The sequence below is a fragment of the Bacillus rossius genome, chromosome 12 (genome assembly GCF_032445375.1).
Source record: "Bacillus rossius redtenbacheri isolate Brsri chromosome 12, Brsri_v3, whole genome shotgun sequence".
In the NCBI taxonomy this organism is placed as follows: domain Eukaryota; kingdom Metazoa; phylum Arthropoda; class Insecta; order Phasmatodea; family Bacillidae; genus Bacillus; species Bacillus rossius.
The window spans coordinates 50,254,753-50,275,482 of NC_086339.1; the positions used below are offsets into that span (position 1 = coordinate 50,254,753).

General features: G+C 37.0%; 1 protein-coding gene across 1 annotated transcript in view; it reads left to right on the top strand.

The window, feature by feature from the left end:
- Positions 1-20,730, top strand: part of LOC134537929 (myrosinase 1-like) — a 241,491-nt gene that overhangs the window by 89,871 nt on the left and 130,890 nt on the right. Inside the window, exons 3-4 of the mRNA XM_063378905.1 lie at positions 15,969-16,103; positions 18,777-18,899. Coding sequence (XP_063234975.1) covers positions 15,969-16,103; positions 18,777-18,899 — 258 coding nt within the window. The remainder of the gene's footprint in view (positions 1-15,968; positions 16,104-18,776; positions 18,900-20,730) is intronic.

The following is a 20,730-nucleotide window of genomic DNA, read 5'->3' on the forward strand; positions in this document are numbered from 1 at the left end:
ATTTTTATCAGGTGGAATTGACAAATATCATTACTCAGTCAAATTAATATTACGCCATGAGACATCTGTGGAGCACCAACATGCAAGACGAACTTCCTTTTCCTTGGAGTCTAGCGAAGCCATCCTTCTTTTGCGATCGTTAGTGAGCATCCCGCATCCCGCATAAAAGAACTAAATATTATTTACCTGCAAGCAACATGTAGCGACATCTGTTGTTGAAAAGCAGAACTACATGCATAAAGTACTTTTGCATGAGATAACCTAACTCTCACCACTGAGTGGTGCTATTGTAATCAGTTAGAGTCATGTAGTCTCGTAGCCATGTAGCCTCGTGTCCTGGAAGCTTCGTAGTCCTGTAGCCTCGCAGTCTCGTAACCCTGTGTTCTGGAAGCTTCGTAAACATGATGCATTGGAACCTCGTAGACCTGTAGCTACGTAACAAAGTATCCATGGAATCATATAACATAATGCTGTTGGAGCAGTGGGAGCAAAAGAGAAAATGCTGACGAAGACAGATGTGATAATTGGAGCCTTGTAGATGTGTAGCTTCGTAGTCAAGTAGCCTTGTACTATTATAACATAATGCTGCTGTAGCAGTTGGAGCCAAAGAGAAAATTCAGCCGAAGACAGATGCCGTAATTGGAGCCATGTAGACTTGTAGCTTCATAGTCAAGTAGCCTTGTACTATTATAACATAATCGAGGTGCAGATCGAAGAGATGCTGACGGGCGGAGTTGGAGTCAAAGAGAAAATTCAGACGAAGACAGATGCCGCAATTGGAGCCATGTAGACTTGTAGCTTCGTAGTCAAGTAGCCTTGTACTATTATAACATAATGCTGCCGAAGTAGTTGGAGCTTTGTACGCTTGAAGGTAGTTGGAGGAGTCTTGTACACTCGTAGAATTGTAGTCTCATAGTCTCTTAGAGTCGTAGCATTCTAACCAAATATCATTGGAGCTGATGAACCAAAAGGCCGTTGGAGACGATGACTGTTGGAGGCAATGACTGTTGGAGCCAATGACTGTTGGAGTCAATGACTGTTGGAGTCGATGGCTAATGGAAATATAAACTGTTGGATTCATAGACTGTTGGAGAGATTATATCCTAACTTATCATTGAAGATCGTATCCTACCAAGTTGAATGAACGAGAGAATGCGCCTCCTTTTCGTTAAATGAGCTTTCGTTTTATAGAATTTCCGTCCAAACGTGCTTCGTTTTCATTAAATGCTTGTCCTGCGCGAACGAGGCGTAGTCATTGTGTGTACATTACATATATATTGCGTACATTGCGTACATTGGGTGTACTTTGTGTAAATTGCGTGTACTCTGCGTGTACTGTGTGTCAATTGCGTGAATATTACGTGTTCGTTCCATTTCCTGTGTGTACTGTGTGTACGTTCCGTTTCCTGTGTGTGTACTGTGTGTACGTTCCGTTTCCTGTGTGTACTGTGTGTACGTTCCGTTCCCTGTGTGTACTGTGTGTACGTTCCGTTTCCTGTGTGTACTGTGTGTACGTTCCGTTTCCTGTGTGTACTGTGTGTACGTTCCGTTTCCTGTGTGTACTGTGTGTACGTTCCGTTTCCTGTGTGTGTACTGTGTAATCATTATATTTATTGCGTGTAAATTGCATGTATTGCGCGTACATTGCGTGTTGGAGCTGTTGGAGCATTTGGAGCTTTATACACTTGAAGGTAGTTGGAGGAGTCTTGTACACTCTTAGAATTGTAGCCTCATGGTCTCTTAGACTCGTAGCATTCTAGCCAAATATCATTGGAGCTGATGAAGAAAAAGGCCGTTGGTGTCAATGACTGTTGGAGTCACTAGACTGATAGAATCAATAGACTGATGGAACCAATGAATATTGGAGCCAATGAATATTGGAGCCAATGACAAATGTGCGGCCTTTTCGATGATGGTGCTGCATTTTTCGTTGTCGGTGCTTCCAAATGTGCTGCTTTTCGTTGTCGGTGCTTCCAAGTGTGCTTCCTTTTTTTTTTGATGGTGCTTCTATTTTTTTAATGTTGTTTTGACTCTAGTATTATAATAAATTGTTCTTGATTTGACTAGCGTATTATTCCATCCGGTGCATGTATATAAGCGAGTCCTAGACAGCAGGACGCTCAGTTTGTTTCTGACGACGGCGGTGTAAGGATCACCTAGTTTGTTTCTTCTGGTAAATAAGTCGTGTCAATTAGCTGTTCTTGAGACCTCGATGGCATCTTTACCGTCTTTAACGTCGAACTCGATGGAGGTTGTGCCATCGACTACGGGAACCTTGACTACAGCTACGATGGAGAAGGAGCAGATCCCGTTGGCAACGACGACGTCAACACTGGAGGAGATTTCAACAGATGTGATACCACCAAAAGAAGAGACTTTAATGTCGGTAGTGCTGACTGTACAGGAAACCTCGACGAACGCTGTTTCACCCTCGATGGAGACTTCAATGGATGGCGAATCGTCAACAACAACTAACGAACATCGATGTCGTTACTGTGACAAGATTTTCTCAAACGTCAGCAATGCTCGACGACACGAGAGGAGCGAATGTGCCAAGAACCTATATCGTAAAATGTTTGGCTGTATTAAGTGTCGCAAGCAATTTACAAGAAAAGATAATATGAAAACGCACATGAAGGCATGCAAAGGTCCTGCTGTGCGGCAGAAAGTAAAGGTTTCGTCGCAACAACGCTGCATCGATGCGCATAAGAGTATGCCTGGAAATGGTACTACTGTTGCAACGCCTGTATCTGGATCAGGTCTGACAGGCTCGTCTTCATCACCACGGTATCCTTGCAGCTACTGTGATACGACGTTCGCATTTTCCCATGATGCACGAAGACATGAGCGGAGCAAATGCACGAAGAATCCTTCTCGCATGAAGTTTCGCTGTGATGAGTGTCATGAATGGTTTACTCGAATTGATAATTTGCGACGACATGTGAAAAACTGTAAAGGTGAAGTCCGTGTGCCTACTGCTGAACTACCTGCAGAAATTTCGACTCCTCGGTTTAGGTTGAAGGCTCGTGAGCGTACAAGCAAGAAAACCGATGTGCAGCAACCGATTGGTATGGCGTGTGAACAGGAAAATAAATCTAAGACTGTGTTCGTAGCATTACAAGTGAATGATAATGGCTTCTTCTTGGCGCAGTCTGCATTTCGTGGAACATTGAAGGACTACTATTATCTAAATACGTTCGGTGAGTCGAAGGACATTTGTACTTTTCTTCATGATATCAGACAGGACATAATCAATCAGCTTACTGATGACGTAGCAACAAAAGGTCCATTAAAATATAACTTGTGGTTGGACTGTCTATATGGAAAGCCATGTCCGTTAGATGACAAAGTGAAGAAGTGTGCATTCAAGACATCGGCTGCAGTAATTTACAGTTCTAACGATGTGAAGCAAACTGTTAAAAACGGTATCCAGAAACTCTGTCAAGAAGAGGAGGACTATGTCTGTAAAGGTTCTGGCTGGACTCTGTCTAGTATAAACCGATTGGAGCTAAGAATTAGTCATTTCACACCGCTGCAGGGCTAAATATTTAAAAGATTGATGGCTTTCGCAAGTGATCCTGTAGTAGAATAGAAATTATGTAATAAATATTATGTTTGTAAAAGAACTTGCTGTGTTTAATTCCTCGAACCTGTTACTATTATGTTAAATTGATGTTATATTTAATTTTTTGCATCATCCTAGATCGAACCAAGTAACTATTCGATAGGTAAATTAATGATTGATTGATTTAATGAATTTTGGAATTTTTCCCGAATTTATAGCTAAATAATTACGGATTTTCAAGATGGCGGCCAAATTTCAAGATGGCGGGCACCTTAGTAATAAATGATTACTGCACTCTATCGGGTAAGAGTTAAACTAACATGGCGTCAGCGCACTCTAGCCGACGATACAATGATGAAGGCTTCCAGCATCGAAGACAAGATGGCGGACATGACGTCATACTACCTGACGATATATATGCTTTGAAAAAAAGTGGTGGGAGTCAGTATGCCAGCGCCCTCCACGAGGGAAGGATCGGTCGCCATTTTTAATTTTTTGCCCTCACCGGGTTCGAACCGAGGACTCTGACCTCCGTGTCGTAAAAGTATATTTTTTATAAGTATTTTATTAAAATTTTATTATTTGAATTTTTTTATATTTTTTAAAAAAAATTTCTTTAAAATCGGATAATAAATAAAAAAGTTAAAGATGGTGGCCGTGTAACGGAAAATGCAACGATGACGTCATCATCCAATATGGCGGAAAACACATCACCGGAATTTTATAGAACACAATGACGTCATCCAAAATGTCGGATCCAAAATGGCCGCCGAGGTCAAGGTCAAGGTCAAAGGTCAAGGTCACATCCTGATAGAGGCTTAACTGAGGCTTGAGTTAAGGATGCTTAAGCCTCTATCAGGACATTTCTAGCCGTTGGGATTTTTGAGGAATAAAACGGGAAATGTTCCCTCGGATCGGGAATTTTTCCCTCGAAAACGGGAATTTTTTTCTTAAAACGGGAAATTTTGAGTCATTTTGAGTCAATTTTGAGGAATTTTGAATCAATTTTGAGGAATTTTGAGTCAAAAATGGCCGCCGTGACGTCAGAGGTCGGTCGGTCATTGACCCCACCACACACCACAACCTGAATCCTGGCGCAGCTCCGGCTATTATATACTACTCATGTTTATAAAATATAGACAACGTAATACTGATTGACTGAAGTAAAATTTCATCACATATATTACTACGGTTAAAATCCGCGGTCTAATTTTGTATCTTCGGGTATGTAAACTTATTAAGTAATGCGCTGAGAACATTTTACAGCATAAGCATTTCATTTTCTATCATGAACCAATCGTCTTACAGTACATATACACCTAACCATAGATGAACAGGGTTCTATTCTCGCTTGGTATCACCAAGATATTCGCAAATGGAAATTGTGACGTATTATATCGTTGGGCTCGGGTCGTTGACCAAGCATGCAGTCTATTCCAATTCTCAGTAACACAAAACGCGCATCAAGGATCTTATAGCCTGCAAGCGTAAGGCGTTCCATTAAATTGCAGGCAGTTTGTCAGTGAAACACCTCTTTAGACTTTCAGCGGGACTCTGTTAATTTATTGCGTAAAGATCGAGATAAATGTACGTTGTAAGTGCTTATACAGCTTTGAACGCTCAGAATCGTAATATTAAAACTATTAAATGGTGTTAAAAATTCTTATTTTAACTATCAAAAAGCAAATTTAAAAGGGAATACAGTATTTGCCAAAAAGTAATAGGCACGGGGAATGTTTCTTAAATGCTATTTTGTAGGCAAACACCAAGCACTCGCGTGAAGCCGTTTTAGGGTGAAACGTTGTGGATTCCTTTTGATAGCAAAATATGTAGTTATTAGATTTTTATAAATAAAATATGTTACAAAGTACGTACAGCTGGTAGTGTTTCATTAAAATTAGCATCACAAACCATGTAGAATGTTATATTAAAACCTCGTAGCTCTCACTTCAAAATAATTATTAATAATTATTTACTATAGAGCACTAGCTTCTTAATTTGCATAAACGAAATCAGAATTAAAAATAATAAGTCGTAACAATTCATCAATTAAAGAAAAAAAAGTATTTAACGTGACTTACATGTTTCAAGTAACAGCCTATATTCCTATTAGGCTTTTAACTACAGGAATTCACGGACGTGTAAGATCTTATTCTTGCCGCAATAGGTACTGTAGTAAGTTTTAGAAAGTATACAATATTTATGTGTGTATAAATGTTTTTTTCCCAGAAGTATTGCACAATAATTATCATATTATTCAAACTCATTTTTAAGTAATGCATGGCATGGCTCACATTTACATTTGATCACTGAGGTGTAGAAGAGATTCGGAACCCACTACAATCAAAATATTCCAACGCCTTAAGCCTTTCCGTGCAAAACCGTGCAACGTCAAATCCACAAAACTTAAAAAAAAAAAAACACCAGTTTATAAAACATTTTTTACTGAAATAATAATTTATACGTTAATGTCAACTTGCTCCCTTAGTTATAACAATGTTCAGCATAGTAAAACCGCCATGTGGCTTCTAAAAATATATTGTTACACTTTCATTATTTGTTTCCAGTTTTAATAAAGTATCCATTCATAAAAAATTACTTTAACTGCCAGTTTTTCGCAGGTAAACTTATTTTATGTCATTGCTACACATTTTTTTTCTTGGAAAATTGTCATTAATAAATAATACAGGTTGGCAATAAACGTCTCATTATCTGGACCTGAGAAAGAAGAATGTTCTTCGGCATGGTCCAAGCATGATCCTTAAATGCGAAAAACCCGAATATGCCTAAGGAAATTCCTACCCCTATCGCCATGACGGAAGGTGGGTCCTCTAGCTACTTGAACAACGAAGCGCCTTTTTACAATCAGATTTTCTCTAAATATAGGAGAGGGGGGTATAACAGCACTATGATTTGCATTCTTCGAGAAATAGATCTGCATATGCAACAACTAAATTCCTACTGTGTTTACTACTTGAGTGCTGTATGTACCGTGCTGGGATTATTATTGTATCTAATGTTTGCATTTATTGTGAACGTACGTAATACATATCATAATTAAGACTTGTAGAGTTGTAGTCACATAATGAGGCTGACAGATTACGTGCTTAAATAGCTAACAATGCTGAGTTAATTAGCCTGTGTGTATTGTGCTCTGGTTTTGCAGCTCCTTTCCAATTCGAAGTTACAATTATCGGACTCAAACTTCTGAATGAAAGCGTGTCAGACAAGCATTGTTAATAAAAAAAGTCGTTTTAATAATATGTATATATTTTTGTACATACATATCATTATAAAAACATACTACAGTTAATATGATTATTTTTATAATTTAGTAGACATGGAAATCAATGTAGCAACAAATTGCCACGATGCCAGATAATTGTGTAAATATGTTACATAACTTTACAATGTAAATAATGTAAAGGATATAAATAAAAGTAATATTTTTAAATTCATAACATTTACTGCGAGATAGTTTAGCTATAAGAACTGCAATATTCTCTTCACAAAAAATAACACTTTATTTTCTTAAAGTTTTATATTATAACATATTGAAAAATCATTTAGAATGAAGACAGATAAAACATATTTTAAAAGTATTCATACATACATATTTTGAAGGATGAATGTTGTTCGTAAAAATTAGCAACTGTTTCAGGTTAATAGTTCACAGCGTGTTTTAAACATGCCAGTATATTAAGCCATAAACCACATAAACTTTAAAATAGATAAATAACTAGAAATAATACAAAATTTACAATATTTCAATCTATAATTCAAAGTTTTATCAAATTTAACTAGTACGAAGAAAATGTCCCTTCCATCAACGACAAAATAAACTAATGTTTTCGGAACAGGTAATACAAGCAACTAGAAGACTTTTAAAGTAGAGTAAACTGATATCTAGTGGCAAAACTCACAACCAATTGGAAACTATACGGAAACTAACGAAGGAATATAATGTTCGACAAATAAAAATATTCTATTTACAGTCACTTGCCCTAAATTGTCACTTGCCATAAAAGTCAGATCTCCTAAACATCACTTTCCATAAAAGTCATTTCGCCTAAGTCATTTGCCCTAAAAGTCATATCTCCTAAACGTCACTTGACCTAAAAGTCACTTGCCCTAAAATTCAGTTGCCCTAAAAATCATTTGACCTAAAAGGCATTTGCTCTAAACGTCGCTTGGCCTAAAAGTCACTTGGCCTAAAGGTCAGTTGTCCTAAAAGTCATTTCGCCTAAAAGTCATTTGCCCTAAAAGTCATATCTCCTAAACATCACTTGGCCTAAAAGTCACTTGGCCTAAAAGTCAGTTGCCCTAAAAGTCATATCTCCTAAACATCACTTGGCCTAAAAGTCACTTGGCCTAAAAGTCAGTTGCCCTAAAAGTCATTCGACCTAACAGGCATTCAGCCGAAATTTATTTTAGGTCGAATGCCTTTAGGGCAAGGGGAGTGTACTCTTTTCAAGTACTAACGACAAGACACAGGTGGGAGTTAAATCGTATCTATTCGCTCGTGACTGCAGATAGTCATTTACAAGCTCCCTTAGACTATTTAGTCTTGTGTTAGCATGTGCGAACGCAGTTGACAGCTGTGGTGACTTTATTATATTGTAGTTATACCAACCACTGCTGCTTCTTAAATTCTCTGTTCTTGTATACAGCTGGTCCAGATCAGTATGTCACAGTTATATAATTTTTAAATTAATTATATATATCTATTTAAGCGTTGCAGAGTATTGGTTCAAGGTCTCAATTAAAGCATACTAGGTGCATGTGCGAGTACTGCTTTTTGTTTTAACGCTTGCAGCGCCACCTGCGCAAAATGGCTTCGCCTGAGCATAGAGTGTTTTGTGTTCTGAAATTTGCTAAGTGTGAATCTGTAATTTCAGTTAAACGTGCATTTCGTTTAAAGTCCATACCGGTTAAATATTTTACATGCTTTAAAGTAAGATGACTATTAGATTAGTCGTAATGTTCAAGACAACAGAGTTCTTTTTCGCTGGCCTCCACATTCAAATGACATGACTTCACGTGATTTCAAGGTATATTTACAAGAAATTCTACCTATTGTAGACGTACCCATGGTGCAACTTCCAGAAAATGTTTATGTAGTTTTTCATTTCATTGCCATAGACCCTAAAAACATCGTCAACTCAAAAGTTTATGTGCTTATATATCACAGTTTTAGAAATACAATAACTACCGTAATATTTTCAAAAGTCACTTCCAAACTGAAAAGTACATAAAATATAACAATGGAAATCTCAGTCGAGTTCTTTAATGGGTAATATCCAAAGAAGGAGAAGGGGGGGGGGGGGGGTAGAAATGTGCAGGGTTTTTTGAAAAACAGAAAAATCGCTATATCTTCCATAATGTGATAAAAATTCCATCCGTTTGAATGTATTATAATACGTAGGCGTAGTAAAAAACTACTATATAAATATATTTTTCATACGACCTACTATAAATGGAAGGAGTTGAAAAAATAAGGGTTGGAAGACAAAAAAAATCTTTACTTCCTTAGTAAGCACACTATTGAATCCGTTTTAATTATTTGTAAATTGTATACTTTTTAACTGAAACAATTTTTTTATAAAATGAACCATTGCAGTAACAGTATTAAACAGCATGAATAGAATTATATTAAAAAAATTAAAACTGCCCCTACCATGTACACTATAAAATTCGTTCTATTTTATTGCAAAACAATGAATTACTTTCTACAAATTTCGTCTGAAACAGTTCTTTATACGACTTTCAATTACTGTAAAGGGTGAAATACACAAGGGGTTGAATGACAAAAAAAAAAAAAATTATAACTCCGTTAGTATACTGTGCCACCAATTAGTATTTTTGACACAATTTAAAATTTAAATTTTTTCTTTAAAAATTCAGTCGCCAGTTATTTTATTTTTTGCTGCAAAAACTTAAACCTTTTCCGCCTTCTGTATACTCCCATTTAATTTTTGTCAGACCTGTCTCCCCAATATTTCCTAGCCCTAGATCTGATTTTGCCGAGTCTTTTGTGTGTCAGTGTATGCTATCGTCTTATCCCCGCTTTGGCGCATGTGCATCGCCTGTAATTCGCCTCCAAGCCATGACAAGAACTGCTATGTCCTGCAAGCTATCAGGGCAGGCTGTTTCTAAGACCTCGCCTGACGTGAGCACTCCATGGCATGATCTCGAGTCATTTTCAACAACGTCCAGTCACGCCTCCGGGCTCAGTAGAGCCTCGTTCCCATTGTCACCGCATTTTTTAACCCCTCCTCATCACCAAGTTTTCCTGGGAACACTGCCCAGATCACTGACCGGCCACTAACCCCGGCCAGGGTCGGCCTGTCTCAAGGTCTCGACAATAGTCTTGGAAAGTACATGCTTATGCACTCTAGCGGCAGTTTTACAAATTAGTTCCCCTGGGTGTTTGAACGCTCGCTAAACGCCTGCCTTCTGGCGTCTCCCGCAACAACCAGTACCCCGTAGTTCCTTCCCAGGCCACCAGAGCGCTGGCCTAGTCCACTCCATCGGCTCCATGCCTTAACAGCCGCCTCGTGTGAGTTAACCTTTACTTGGTTTAGACACACCTCAGTAGGTCACGCTGACATCGTTCAGTACCACCAACTTCGAGATATCGAAGTCAGTATTTCTCGACAAGCCTCTCGGTAATCTTCGGAACCTTTCGGTCCAGAAGCTGAAGCCTCCCCCCTTTCTTTTGATTGACTTTGCCTTTTAACTACGGGTCGCTACCGCCCCAAAGAGAATGCGCGCCGTGACTCCGGACTGACGTCACAGTATCTTCGGCTTCAAGACGTGACTCCGTTTTTTTAAAGACGTAATCAGCTAGGCAAGGGTTATGAGTCCCACATCTTTAGTGATTAGCATTTAGTCATGGAAATATCCGCGACAACCGCGGGTTCGTGAGCTCCGCACCCGGGCTGACGCTGGAAGCCATCTCCGTGTATGGTGAGTTTTTGACAACCTTTATCCTCCGACCATCATCGTGGTTAGAAGGCATTTTTTGCCTATTTTGCCAACTGTCTGTGAACCAGTCCTGAACATGTTTGTTTCGGATTTGTTCACAGACAGGGTACAAGGGCCGGATGAGGTTCCAAGGGCCGCAGCTCCACTTCGGCCAGCAAACGTCACACCGCCAGTCCTTCAGTTTTTTTAATATCTTCGGAATAGCATTGAATCACGACGTTGAACAGATCGGACATCCAAAAATATTTCTGTCGGGACTTAAATTGCTCTATGTGTGATGGTATTGCCACTTATTAACCTGTTTATTGTTGTAAATTATAATTTAATGGTATAATGAATGGTGTTTTCGTAATGAGGGCCGACCCATTATTTTAATGATTTAATCTTAAATAAATTTTAATTTGGTTTCATTGTATACATGTCAATCAATTTATATGATTTTATCTTATTATGAAAGAAATGAAATGTTAAATACAAATAAAGGTACTTCTTTCTAGAAGAGATCATTATTTTGCCTTTTGAAACTAAAATATCCACTAGTTACACAAGTCATCAAGAGAGAGTGAAGTGTGACAAAATAATAACAGAACTTAGGTTTACTCGGTTATGACTGAGGATTGTTACAAGACATGCAGAGGTTGTGCTGTACAGCAGAAAGTACAGGTTTCGCTACAAAAGTGATGCATTGATGTTCATAAGAGTATGACAGGAATTGGTACAACTGCAGCAACATCAGTATCTGGTTCAAGTCTGAAAGGCTTTTCTTCATCACTGCGGTATCCTTGCAGCTACTGTGATATGTCGTTTGCTTTTTCCCTTGATGCACGAAGACATGAGCGGAGCAAATGTGTAAAAAATCCTACTCGTACAATGTTTCGCTTCGATGAGTGCCATGTATGGTTTACACGTATTGACAGTTTGCTACGGGATGCGAAAAATTGTAAAGGTGAAGTCCGTGTGCCTACTTTTGAACTACTAGCAGACTTTTCGACTCCTCGGTTTAGGTCGGAGACTCGTGAGCGTACAAACAGATTTTTAGCAATCGATTGCTTTGATGCCTGGACATGAATATAAGGCCGAGACTGTATTCGGTGCATTACAGGTGAATGATAATGGGTTCTACTTGGCGCAGTCTCCATTTCGTGGAACATTGAAAAACTACTATTATCAAAACATGTTTAGTGAGTCGAACGACATTTATACTTTTCTGGAAGATATCAAGCAGATCATAATCAATCACTTTACTGATGATGTAGCAACAAACGATCCTTTGAAATATAACTTGAGGTTGGACTGTGTATTTGGTAAGATGTATCCAGTCGAGGACATAGTGAAGAAGTGTGCTTTCAAGACATCGGCTGCTGTAATTTACAGTTCTGACAATGTGAGGCAGACTGTTAAACACTGACAAGAAGAGGAAGTCTTTGTCTGTAAAGGATCTAGCTGGTCTCTGTCTAGTATAAACCATTTAGAGCTGAGCAGGGGCGTAGCCAGGGGGGGGTTTTAGGGGTTCAAACCCCCCCCTTAGCACCAAACCTTTAATTAATTTCTTATTCATCACTCAAACAAATTTCATATTCAAATTAATAAAATTTTTACCATTACAATATTTAAATTTAAGTACCGAAAACTGCTAAAATAGCACTATTTTACACCTTAAAATCCAAATTTCCCCGGGGGAGGACCCCCGGACCCCCCGCTTCAATACGGTGGAGATGGGGGGGGGGGGGGCATGCTTCTTAACACCCCCCATACACAAATCCTGGCTACGCCACTGGAGCTGAGTATTAGTCATTAAACTCTGATGCAGAAATTAATGTTTATTAGATTTTTAACTTTCACAACTGTATCCAAATTTTTAGATGGCAGGCACCTCAGTAATAATCATTTAATATTGCACTTTAGAGGACAAAAATTAAATCAACATGGTGGTAGTGCACTCTAACAGACGAAAACACGATGGTGGCCTCCAGCAGATGAAAACAAGATGGCGGACATGACGTCATACCAGCTAGCGATATATATACCTTGGCATAAGTGGTGGGAGGTCAATCGGTCAGTGCCTTCTGTGGAGGAAGTATTTATCGAAATTTTTTATTTTTGATTTCACCGGGTTCGAACCAAGGATGTAAATGCGTGTTTAAATAAAATTTTATTTACAATTTATTAATTAAGTTTATGAATTTTTTTTTTAAATGTCTTGCATAATAAGTACGGGTTTTCAAGTTGGCGGTTGTAACGGAAATTGCAACGATTTAGAATCCTATACGGGGCCCGTATCGAAAAGTGCACGATTATGTCATCCCGTTCAATATGGTGGGCGTAACAAAATGTGCAACAGTGTTTTTTAAATAACTTTTTTAATTTTATTAATTAATTTTTCTATGAAGTTCAAAGTTTTTCCCGTTTTTCTCGCAGAATAATTATATATTTAAAGATGGCGGACATGAAGGCAAACTAGCTGTCTTAATATTTTTACCTTGGCATTATTGGTAGGAGTTCAGTCGGCCGGCGGCTTCCGTGGTGGAAGGATCTGACATCATATTTTTTATTTTTGCTCTCGCTGGATTCGAACCTAGGACGTAAGTGCATGTTTTAAATAATATTAAATTAAATTTAGATTATTTTTAAAAACAATTTTAAGAATATTTTTTATTAAAAATGGAGACGTCATAATCCAAAATGGCGGTCATGGTATTTTAATTCCTGGAAACAGCTTATCGGAGGCTGTAGATATAGGCCTAGTATTTTAGCCGTTTTTAGGAATCTCGAAGCATTTGGCATTTTTACGGACTAAAGCGAGAATTTTTTTTTTCAAAACTGCAATTTTTCCCGCGAAAATGGGAATTTTAAAATTTTTTTTTTCCAAATTATTTCTGATAATTTAGTAGATATTTTTTCAAAAATCTAAACGTTTTGGTGGGTTTTTGGTGAATATTTGGAATTTTATTTTGCAATTTTTGATGGTAAAGGTCAAGGTCAAAGGTCAAGGTCAAGGCCATCCAAGATGGACGCTATGACGTCACAAGCCAAGATGACGGTCAGCACCTCAGTACCTCAGTCTGAAGCCTGGCTCCAGAGCAACTATTATATACTACTGGTGTATCAGGAAATATAACGAAATTTCCCAGCATTTAACAGTAGTTGTATCGCCTACCAGTCCACAGTGCTCGGAGACTACTACAATTAGTCGTGATGCCTACCCGTGTTTTGGCATTTGAGAATACCTATTGTGGCGGAAGACGAGTTGTCGTGAGCGTAAGTCACAAGACAAAATTAATGCATTTCAGAATCGAGCCCCTGGCCACGGTAAATAAGTTAGTTCTAAATATCAGGCTTTCTGAATATCAGGATCATACCCAGATGTATCAAGGAAAAAAATATATTTTGGAATCTGGATCGCAGTTTTTTCTTAAGATATTACAAGCCAATAGGAAACATTCAGTTCTTGCAAATGCATTTTAAATTTTGGCCCGCATGCGCCAGCAATCGTAATAAGATTTTCGGTGAAAACATTGAAAAATATCCCAAATGTTTTATTTGTATTTTTAATTTTATATATTTTTCATAAGCATTCGCTATTTTTTATAACAAACTGTAAAAACACCCTTGCAACAAACAAAAATGTTCCACGACTGTTTTCAGTGTACTGAAGGAGAAGTGATAAACTTAAAACTTGTTACACCAGAAATTCGAATAAATAGGAGATTTATGTGATTGCTGCCGTTGTTAAACACATTATTCAAACTCAGGAGTTAGTTTATGTAACGTTATGAAGTGTTTTGGCCTTGAGACTACCTCGTACAAAGTCGGTAGCACACGAACGAAGGAACGCGGCAAGCAAACATCCTTGGTAATCATGTCGTACCTGTGTGAGGAAAATGTTCATTAAACGTGCCTTTAGCACTCAATCACAACATCTCCAGCAGCAGACAATCGTTGCATTTCAAAGCGAAATTGATTTTATGACTTGTTCATACAAGGACTTAAGTCAGGATGAAAGTTATTGTACGGAATGTTCATCAGACTCCTAAGAGTGATATCATGTTTTAATAAATCCACTTTTTTGGATCCATAGACGCCTCATTATGAGTTTGAGCTTCTTTGTCAAACAATTTCTCCTGCCTGCAACTAGGCAGTAAGCAGTACAACAACCGCCTAACTCCTACCTCTGGGGGCATTCGTAGAGTCAGGCTGCGTCCTGAGTCGCTGCCTACACAACGCATGGAGGAAACCGCGAAGCCTCGGTCGAGAGGATACTTGACGTATGCGGTCAGGCTTAGAACACCAGCGGCATTTTCGAAAATGTCTGACTGTAAAAATAAAAAATTAATTTTTAATCAAGCTGGCTGTTACATTTTGTATGCCATACATGTAAAATATAATTTTTTAAGTATCATAGAAAAAGGATTTTAAAAATAAAATTGCAATTTTACAATATCAGAATATTTATTAAATTAAGATTCTTCCGGTGAAATTTTAATAAAATTATAAATATACAAATAAAAATGTTTAATTGCACGATAACGAAAAACATCAATTTTTTATATTTGTGTGAAATGCTGTTTGGAAAAATTTAATTATAATTAGCATTATTTTTTGAAGTGAATTCACGTGCTTATTAAGCATTATAGTAAAAAAATAATTTGATGGTGAAAAAAGGCCTCCAGATAATTACGCGTAGTTTTGGAAGCACTAAAACACGATATTTCCAAATTTACAAGTTTATAACAATGATATACACAGATTCAGTTCCTATAGTAGGAAGCATCTATGCACAGGCGAGAATATGCTTTGGAACAAGTGTAGGAGATACAAATTTCAAAATTATTTCGACTGTATCTAGTTTACTAATTACGAGATTATTTGACCACTTTTATAGTCCCGCTCTGATAAACTTCCTGTGTAGCTTTCCACTGCATTTATACATTTATATAATTTTGTATAAATGCATTGAAATTTGAAACTGTACTGGCATTTCGTAACAAAAAGGTATTCCCAGCTATATATTTATATATAACTTAACATTCTGTAGCTGAAATAATTGTGTTTAGTTGCTGTGGCTCAACAGTTGTGTAGGGATTACAGTTGCATGTGCTACTGCCAATATAATATTGTATTGTTATCATTCAAACTTTAATATAAATATTCCTACACAAAAACATTCTGTTTTAGCTACAAAAGTTATAGTTAAATATCATAAACACTTTCAGTAATATGAAGACGATATTGATAAAGACTTTTGGTTGCTGCTACCCTCAAAATTGATGATGTGGCTGTTCTGGAAACTTTCTTGCGCTCATTGTTCTCAATGCAAGGTTATATTTGAAACTAGCTGGGTGTGTCCCGCGCAATGAGCGAGTTAAGTCACGGGTTGTATGCCAGGTGAATGTTGCTATTGGTCTTGTCCCCACAGTTCAACTTCTACCGCTTCTCCGTGTCCTGGCCGCGAGTGCTGCCCAAGGGCGACCTGTCCGTCATCAACCAGGACGGCCTCGACTACTACAACAACCTCATCAACGAGCTCGTCAACAACGACATCGTTCCTATAGTGAGTTCTTCCTAGCACCTTCTTCGCCCTTTGTCATGTTCACAGGTGATGCAATCCTTTATTTAACGTTTCTTATTGTCCATCGCTCATTCTCGATACTAGTCTTAGGACGCGGTTATACAGAACACTGAACAACTTCAGGTGAACAAGTTTAAGTAAACATGTTTAAAAACGTGAAAGCGTAGAGTTACATTGCAGTTGGTATAAATTGTGTTCAATTGCAATGCTTAATGTCATCGAATGAATGTGTTGTGGATTATATTTATTTGAGCAAGTGCACCTCTTTTAGAGAATTACATTCAGCATCATTTTAAAACACTAAAATTATTACTTGTTAATCAATGTTGTCGCAGTTGGTAAAATGTTACACCAACATGTGCCAAGAACATTCTCCAGGTTGCATTTTTCGCAATGACTTTTTATATTCTCAAAACTCAACAGCCAATCAGAGAAACTTATGTAGACGGGATGTCATTCTGATTTACTTTGTCAACCTGTTCAGGTTGAATGAGAAATGACCTCAAACGAAACATGTCCAGACTGTGTGTAACCACACACAAAAGTTGAACATATTTACCTGAAGTAGTACAGAGTCCCACGTAACCTCGCCCTTATTTATTTCTATGACTATACTGTATGTGCAAATTGTTACCAGCTATGTTTTCTGAGTGAGGAGTTATGAAGGTTCTGTTTCGAATACTGAATTCTGTTTATATTTAAAACGCAAGTCATTGGTCGCAAGAGGAAAAAAGATGTGTTAAACGAATAACGTTCACTTGCCCGAACTAATCTACAGTTGGATTAATTACTTAAAACCACAGAGTTTATTTTAATACCATCCGTAAATAGCCGGAAGCACACCGGCTTTGTGGCTAGATGTTACGAGGTCGAGCACCAGACAAGGCGCGGGTGTAAATTTGTACTACTTTAAAATATTTTAGAGATAAATCGTATATTGGGATATGTAAGAAATTAATATCTTGTTGTTACCAATGGCTGTAGACCATTAAATTTTTTTTTAAAAAAAAGTGACCAAGTATTTTATAACTTGCCAGTGATGTGTAATCATCTAACAGCTACAACGATCACATGCATGTGTTCTCATGTTGCAAAAATACTTATAATACGAAAACAGGATACGGAATTCAATGTATATATATATTTAACAATAATGCCGAGAGTGTTAAATGTAATAAGTTTGTGTTTTCAAATACATTTCTTGACACGAATTACACGGCTCCGATAAAAGCAAAACAGACTTGAAAAGTTACTAAACCCCAGCTGTGGACCTGATTTTCGACAAAGTAAAATTATAAAAATTCTGTCCAACTTGTTCAAATTCACTAAACGGTTAGTACTATAAAGTATCCTTTTGGCTTTGTGAACTTTAGTATGCACCATCCACCCTAAATGACAGCACTGATGTTGCATTATTTCAATTTCATATGATATCCTTGCCATTCACGAAATTACTCCTATACCGAATGCCGTATACCGAGAGCTAAGATGTTAAACATGAATAGTAATATTTCCATTATTTCCATCGAGTCGTCTTGACATTGAGCCAACTCTATGTCTTGATCACTCGATGTATATAACTTCAAACATATATTGTGTTCAAGTTGATGCATTTGCTTGTTTTCCTCTCGAGAAGTCGCTGGATCTATCCTGGGCTCCATTGAGATCGTGGCTATCGCCGAGCCGGGAGGTGGGGAGGGTTCATTATCATTAGTTTACCATGCGCACTCATTTGGAAATGCAGGTGCAAGTCCCTTCATATGCACCTTCAACATAACCGATCCTCTAAATGGCTGGTCAGTAACTTGGTCTACTGGTTAGCGTACGTAATAAATTTTCGAATTAAACTTCTGGCATGGGTGTTTTTAATTCTCTTTTATTCTCCTGGAAAAAGGTTCAGTGCGCAATTGTGCATTCTGAATTTTAAAAAACCCGTTAACTGTAATTTTTCATCAAGACATTTTTTATTAGAATCGTGGAAGAAATGAGAGTTTATTTTCTGTAGTAGGAACGTGGAAGACTTTGCCGTAATACAAGGATTTTTTCTCGAGTCCTTTCGTTATTGTTCATCGTGACTAGCTGGCTGATGACTGGCTGCCCTTTGCTGGAATAATTGCGAGCCTAAAACTGATTTTGAGTGCCTGGGTTCGAATCTCGGGCAGTACATAGATGTGTATGGTGATTTTATGGTTCAATTTAATTTGTAAGCACACTCCCGATTAGTTATACGACATGAAATCAGGTGCGTGAATGCATTAATATTCAGTGATCATGGACAACGACTGTTTTATTAGACATAAAAGCTTTGTCTACCAGCAACCATACTCTCCCTTGAAGGCGTACAAAGAGAACAGGATATGAGTTATTATCCTGCATCTACTGTTTGCACAAACTCATGTCAGGTTAGAGCAACATATTTTTGCTTCGAAAAAAATTATTCATGAATTAGTCTCAAACAAATGTCATGTAAATTATCTTCATTTGTAAAGCAGATTTTCTTTTTCCAATGATTAGTTTCAACCAAGAATTAAGGTTTCGTTTACATGAAGAAAATATAAATATAATTGACTTAGCACTTATACCATGTGGTAAGATATGTGTAAACGTTACTCTCTTAAAACATATTCTAATTTCAGGTCATGTTATTTCTTTCAGGTTACAATGTACCACTGGGATCTTCCGCAACATCTTCAAGACCTCGGAGGCTTTGCTAACGATATTATTATTGATTATTTTGAAGATTATGCTAATTTGTTGTTTACGCACTACGGAGACAGAGTGAGTATTTTTCTTTCATATATAGTTATTTTGTATAAAAAAGTTTATATATATATGAATGAACTAACCATAGAAAATATTTATACTTTACATATTTACGTGATTATGGTTTATTTTACACACAACTCCCATAATTTCTCAACAGTTTTGCTTTTTTCGGCAAAAATATACACTAGAAATGACATTATCAAAAAATATAGTATATACTCTACATTATATAGAATGTGAACGTAATCTTCCCAAACAAATATTCGAGTGATGACTGTTCATTGTTAGCTTTTTTGGAGCATTCTTTATATGAAATTATTACTACGATTAAGACTGAAGACATGTTTGTAGTTTGTTAATATCATCTTGTATATTAATTCGCAACTTTTTTTTTGACAAACGAGTGAACGAGATCTTAAACTGTAATACTGTCATCTTCTTGAATTGGAGAGATAATATTAATAAATAATTTTTCATCACTTAAAAAATAATACCAGGAGAGTAAAAGCTGCAATCACAGTTATTGTGTGTCCTTCCCTTGAATTCATCCTTAATGCGCCACTGCGTCTCTCCATTCGAAAACAAATCATATAGGTAACATTACTCCTTTAAAAACAATTTCTAATTATCTATTTAAAAACTTTTAATCCTAAATTTATTCTTAAATTTATCTCATAAATAACTCTCCTCCTCTTGCACACATACCGGTTTTTTTCTTATACTGTACCACCACCAAAACTGTCTTTGTCTCGTAAGAGTAGCTCATGAATTACCAACATATTTTTGCAACGCTAGTCACCGCTGGGAAATCATCTCCCCCCACCCTCCCATATAACATAACAGGGCACCAAAACTTTCAACTCGTTGCAATAATACTTTTGCCGAATAAAAAAATTATTAAATTATTATCTATGTAACAGCCAAATCTCTCTAGACCATCTATTTTAATTTTTTTCGTGCCTCTTAAGTTTGAAGATATTAGAGCAAACAAATAGGACGTACAACACACCACATTCGTTTTCTTTTGAATAAAAGACTTGGTATTACCGCCTTATCAAAAAACTTAATAAAATCAACACCTAAAACTGGGGAATTCTGTTTCGCACAATAGCCGAAAACCATCTCCATGGGACTGTGTCAAATTATTTTTTCCTTCTGGTTCTGTAAACCAACAACCAGCATTGTGTTTCCTATTTTATTTCATTCAACTTCGATCCCTTTTTAAAATTATTTCTCTTTCTTTTCATCCAGATAGTATTACTAACAAATTAAACTTTTTTAAATTTTTTATTATTATATCTAGTTGTACCTCTACAGCGTTATAGATGTTGCTTAACAGTTTATTTTCTTTAGAACAACTAGTTTATTAATAAAGATATATGTTCAAAACAAGGTATGCTTGAATAATTCTATTTAGCAAAAACTCTATGCAAATGGAGTGGCAACTATATTGTATTCTTTGGATCCCTCCAAAGATTTATTGTCTATGCTAATATTAATCATTATATGTGATGCCTTATCCTAATTTATGAAGCTTCATCTGTAATTTTGAAGACATTCCTGGATTTTTTAAGACATTCCCGGATTTTTAAAGCCTTATCCTAAGTTTTGAAGCCTTATCTTATGTTTTGAAGCCTTATCCTTAGTTTTGAAGCCTTATATGTTTGGATCTTTCCATGATGTGTAATCAATCTCTTCTACCATCATCTTACTTGCTTGTTTATTATACATACTTTTAATATCACAATCGTCCCAGTGATCTTAATAAGCATTATCAGATTTATTTATTATTATAACACGTCGTTTCCATCGTTTTGGTCTCAATACACCATCACAGTTTTCG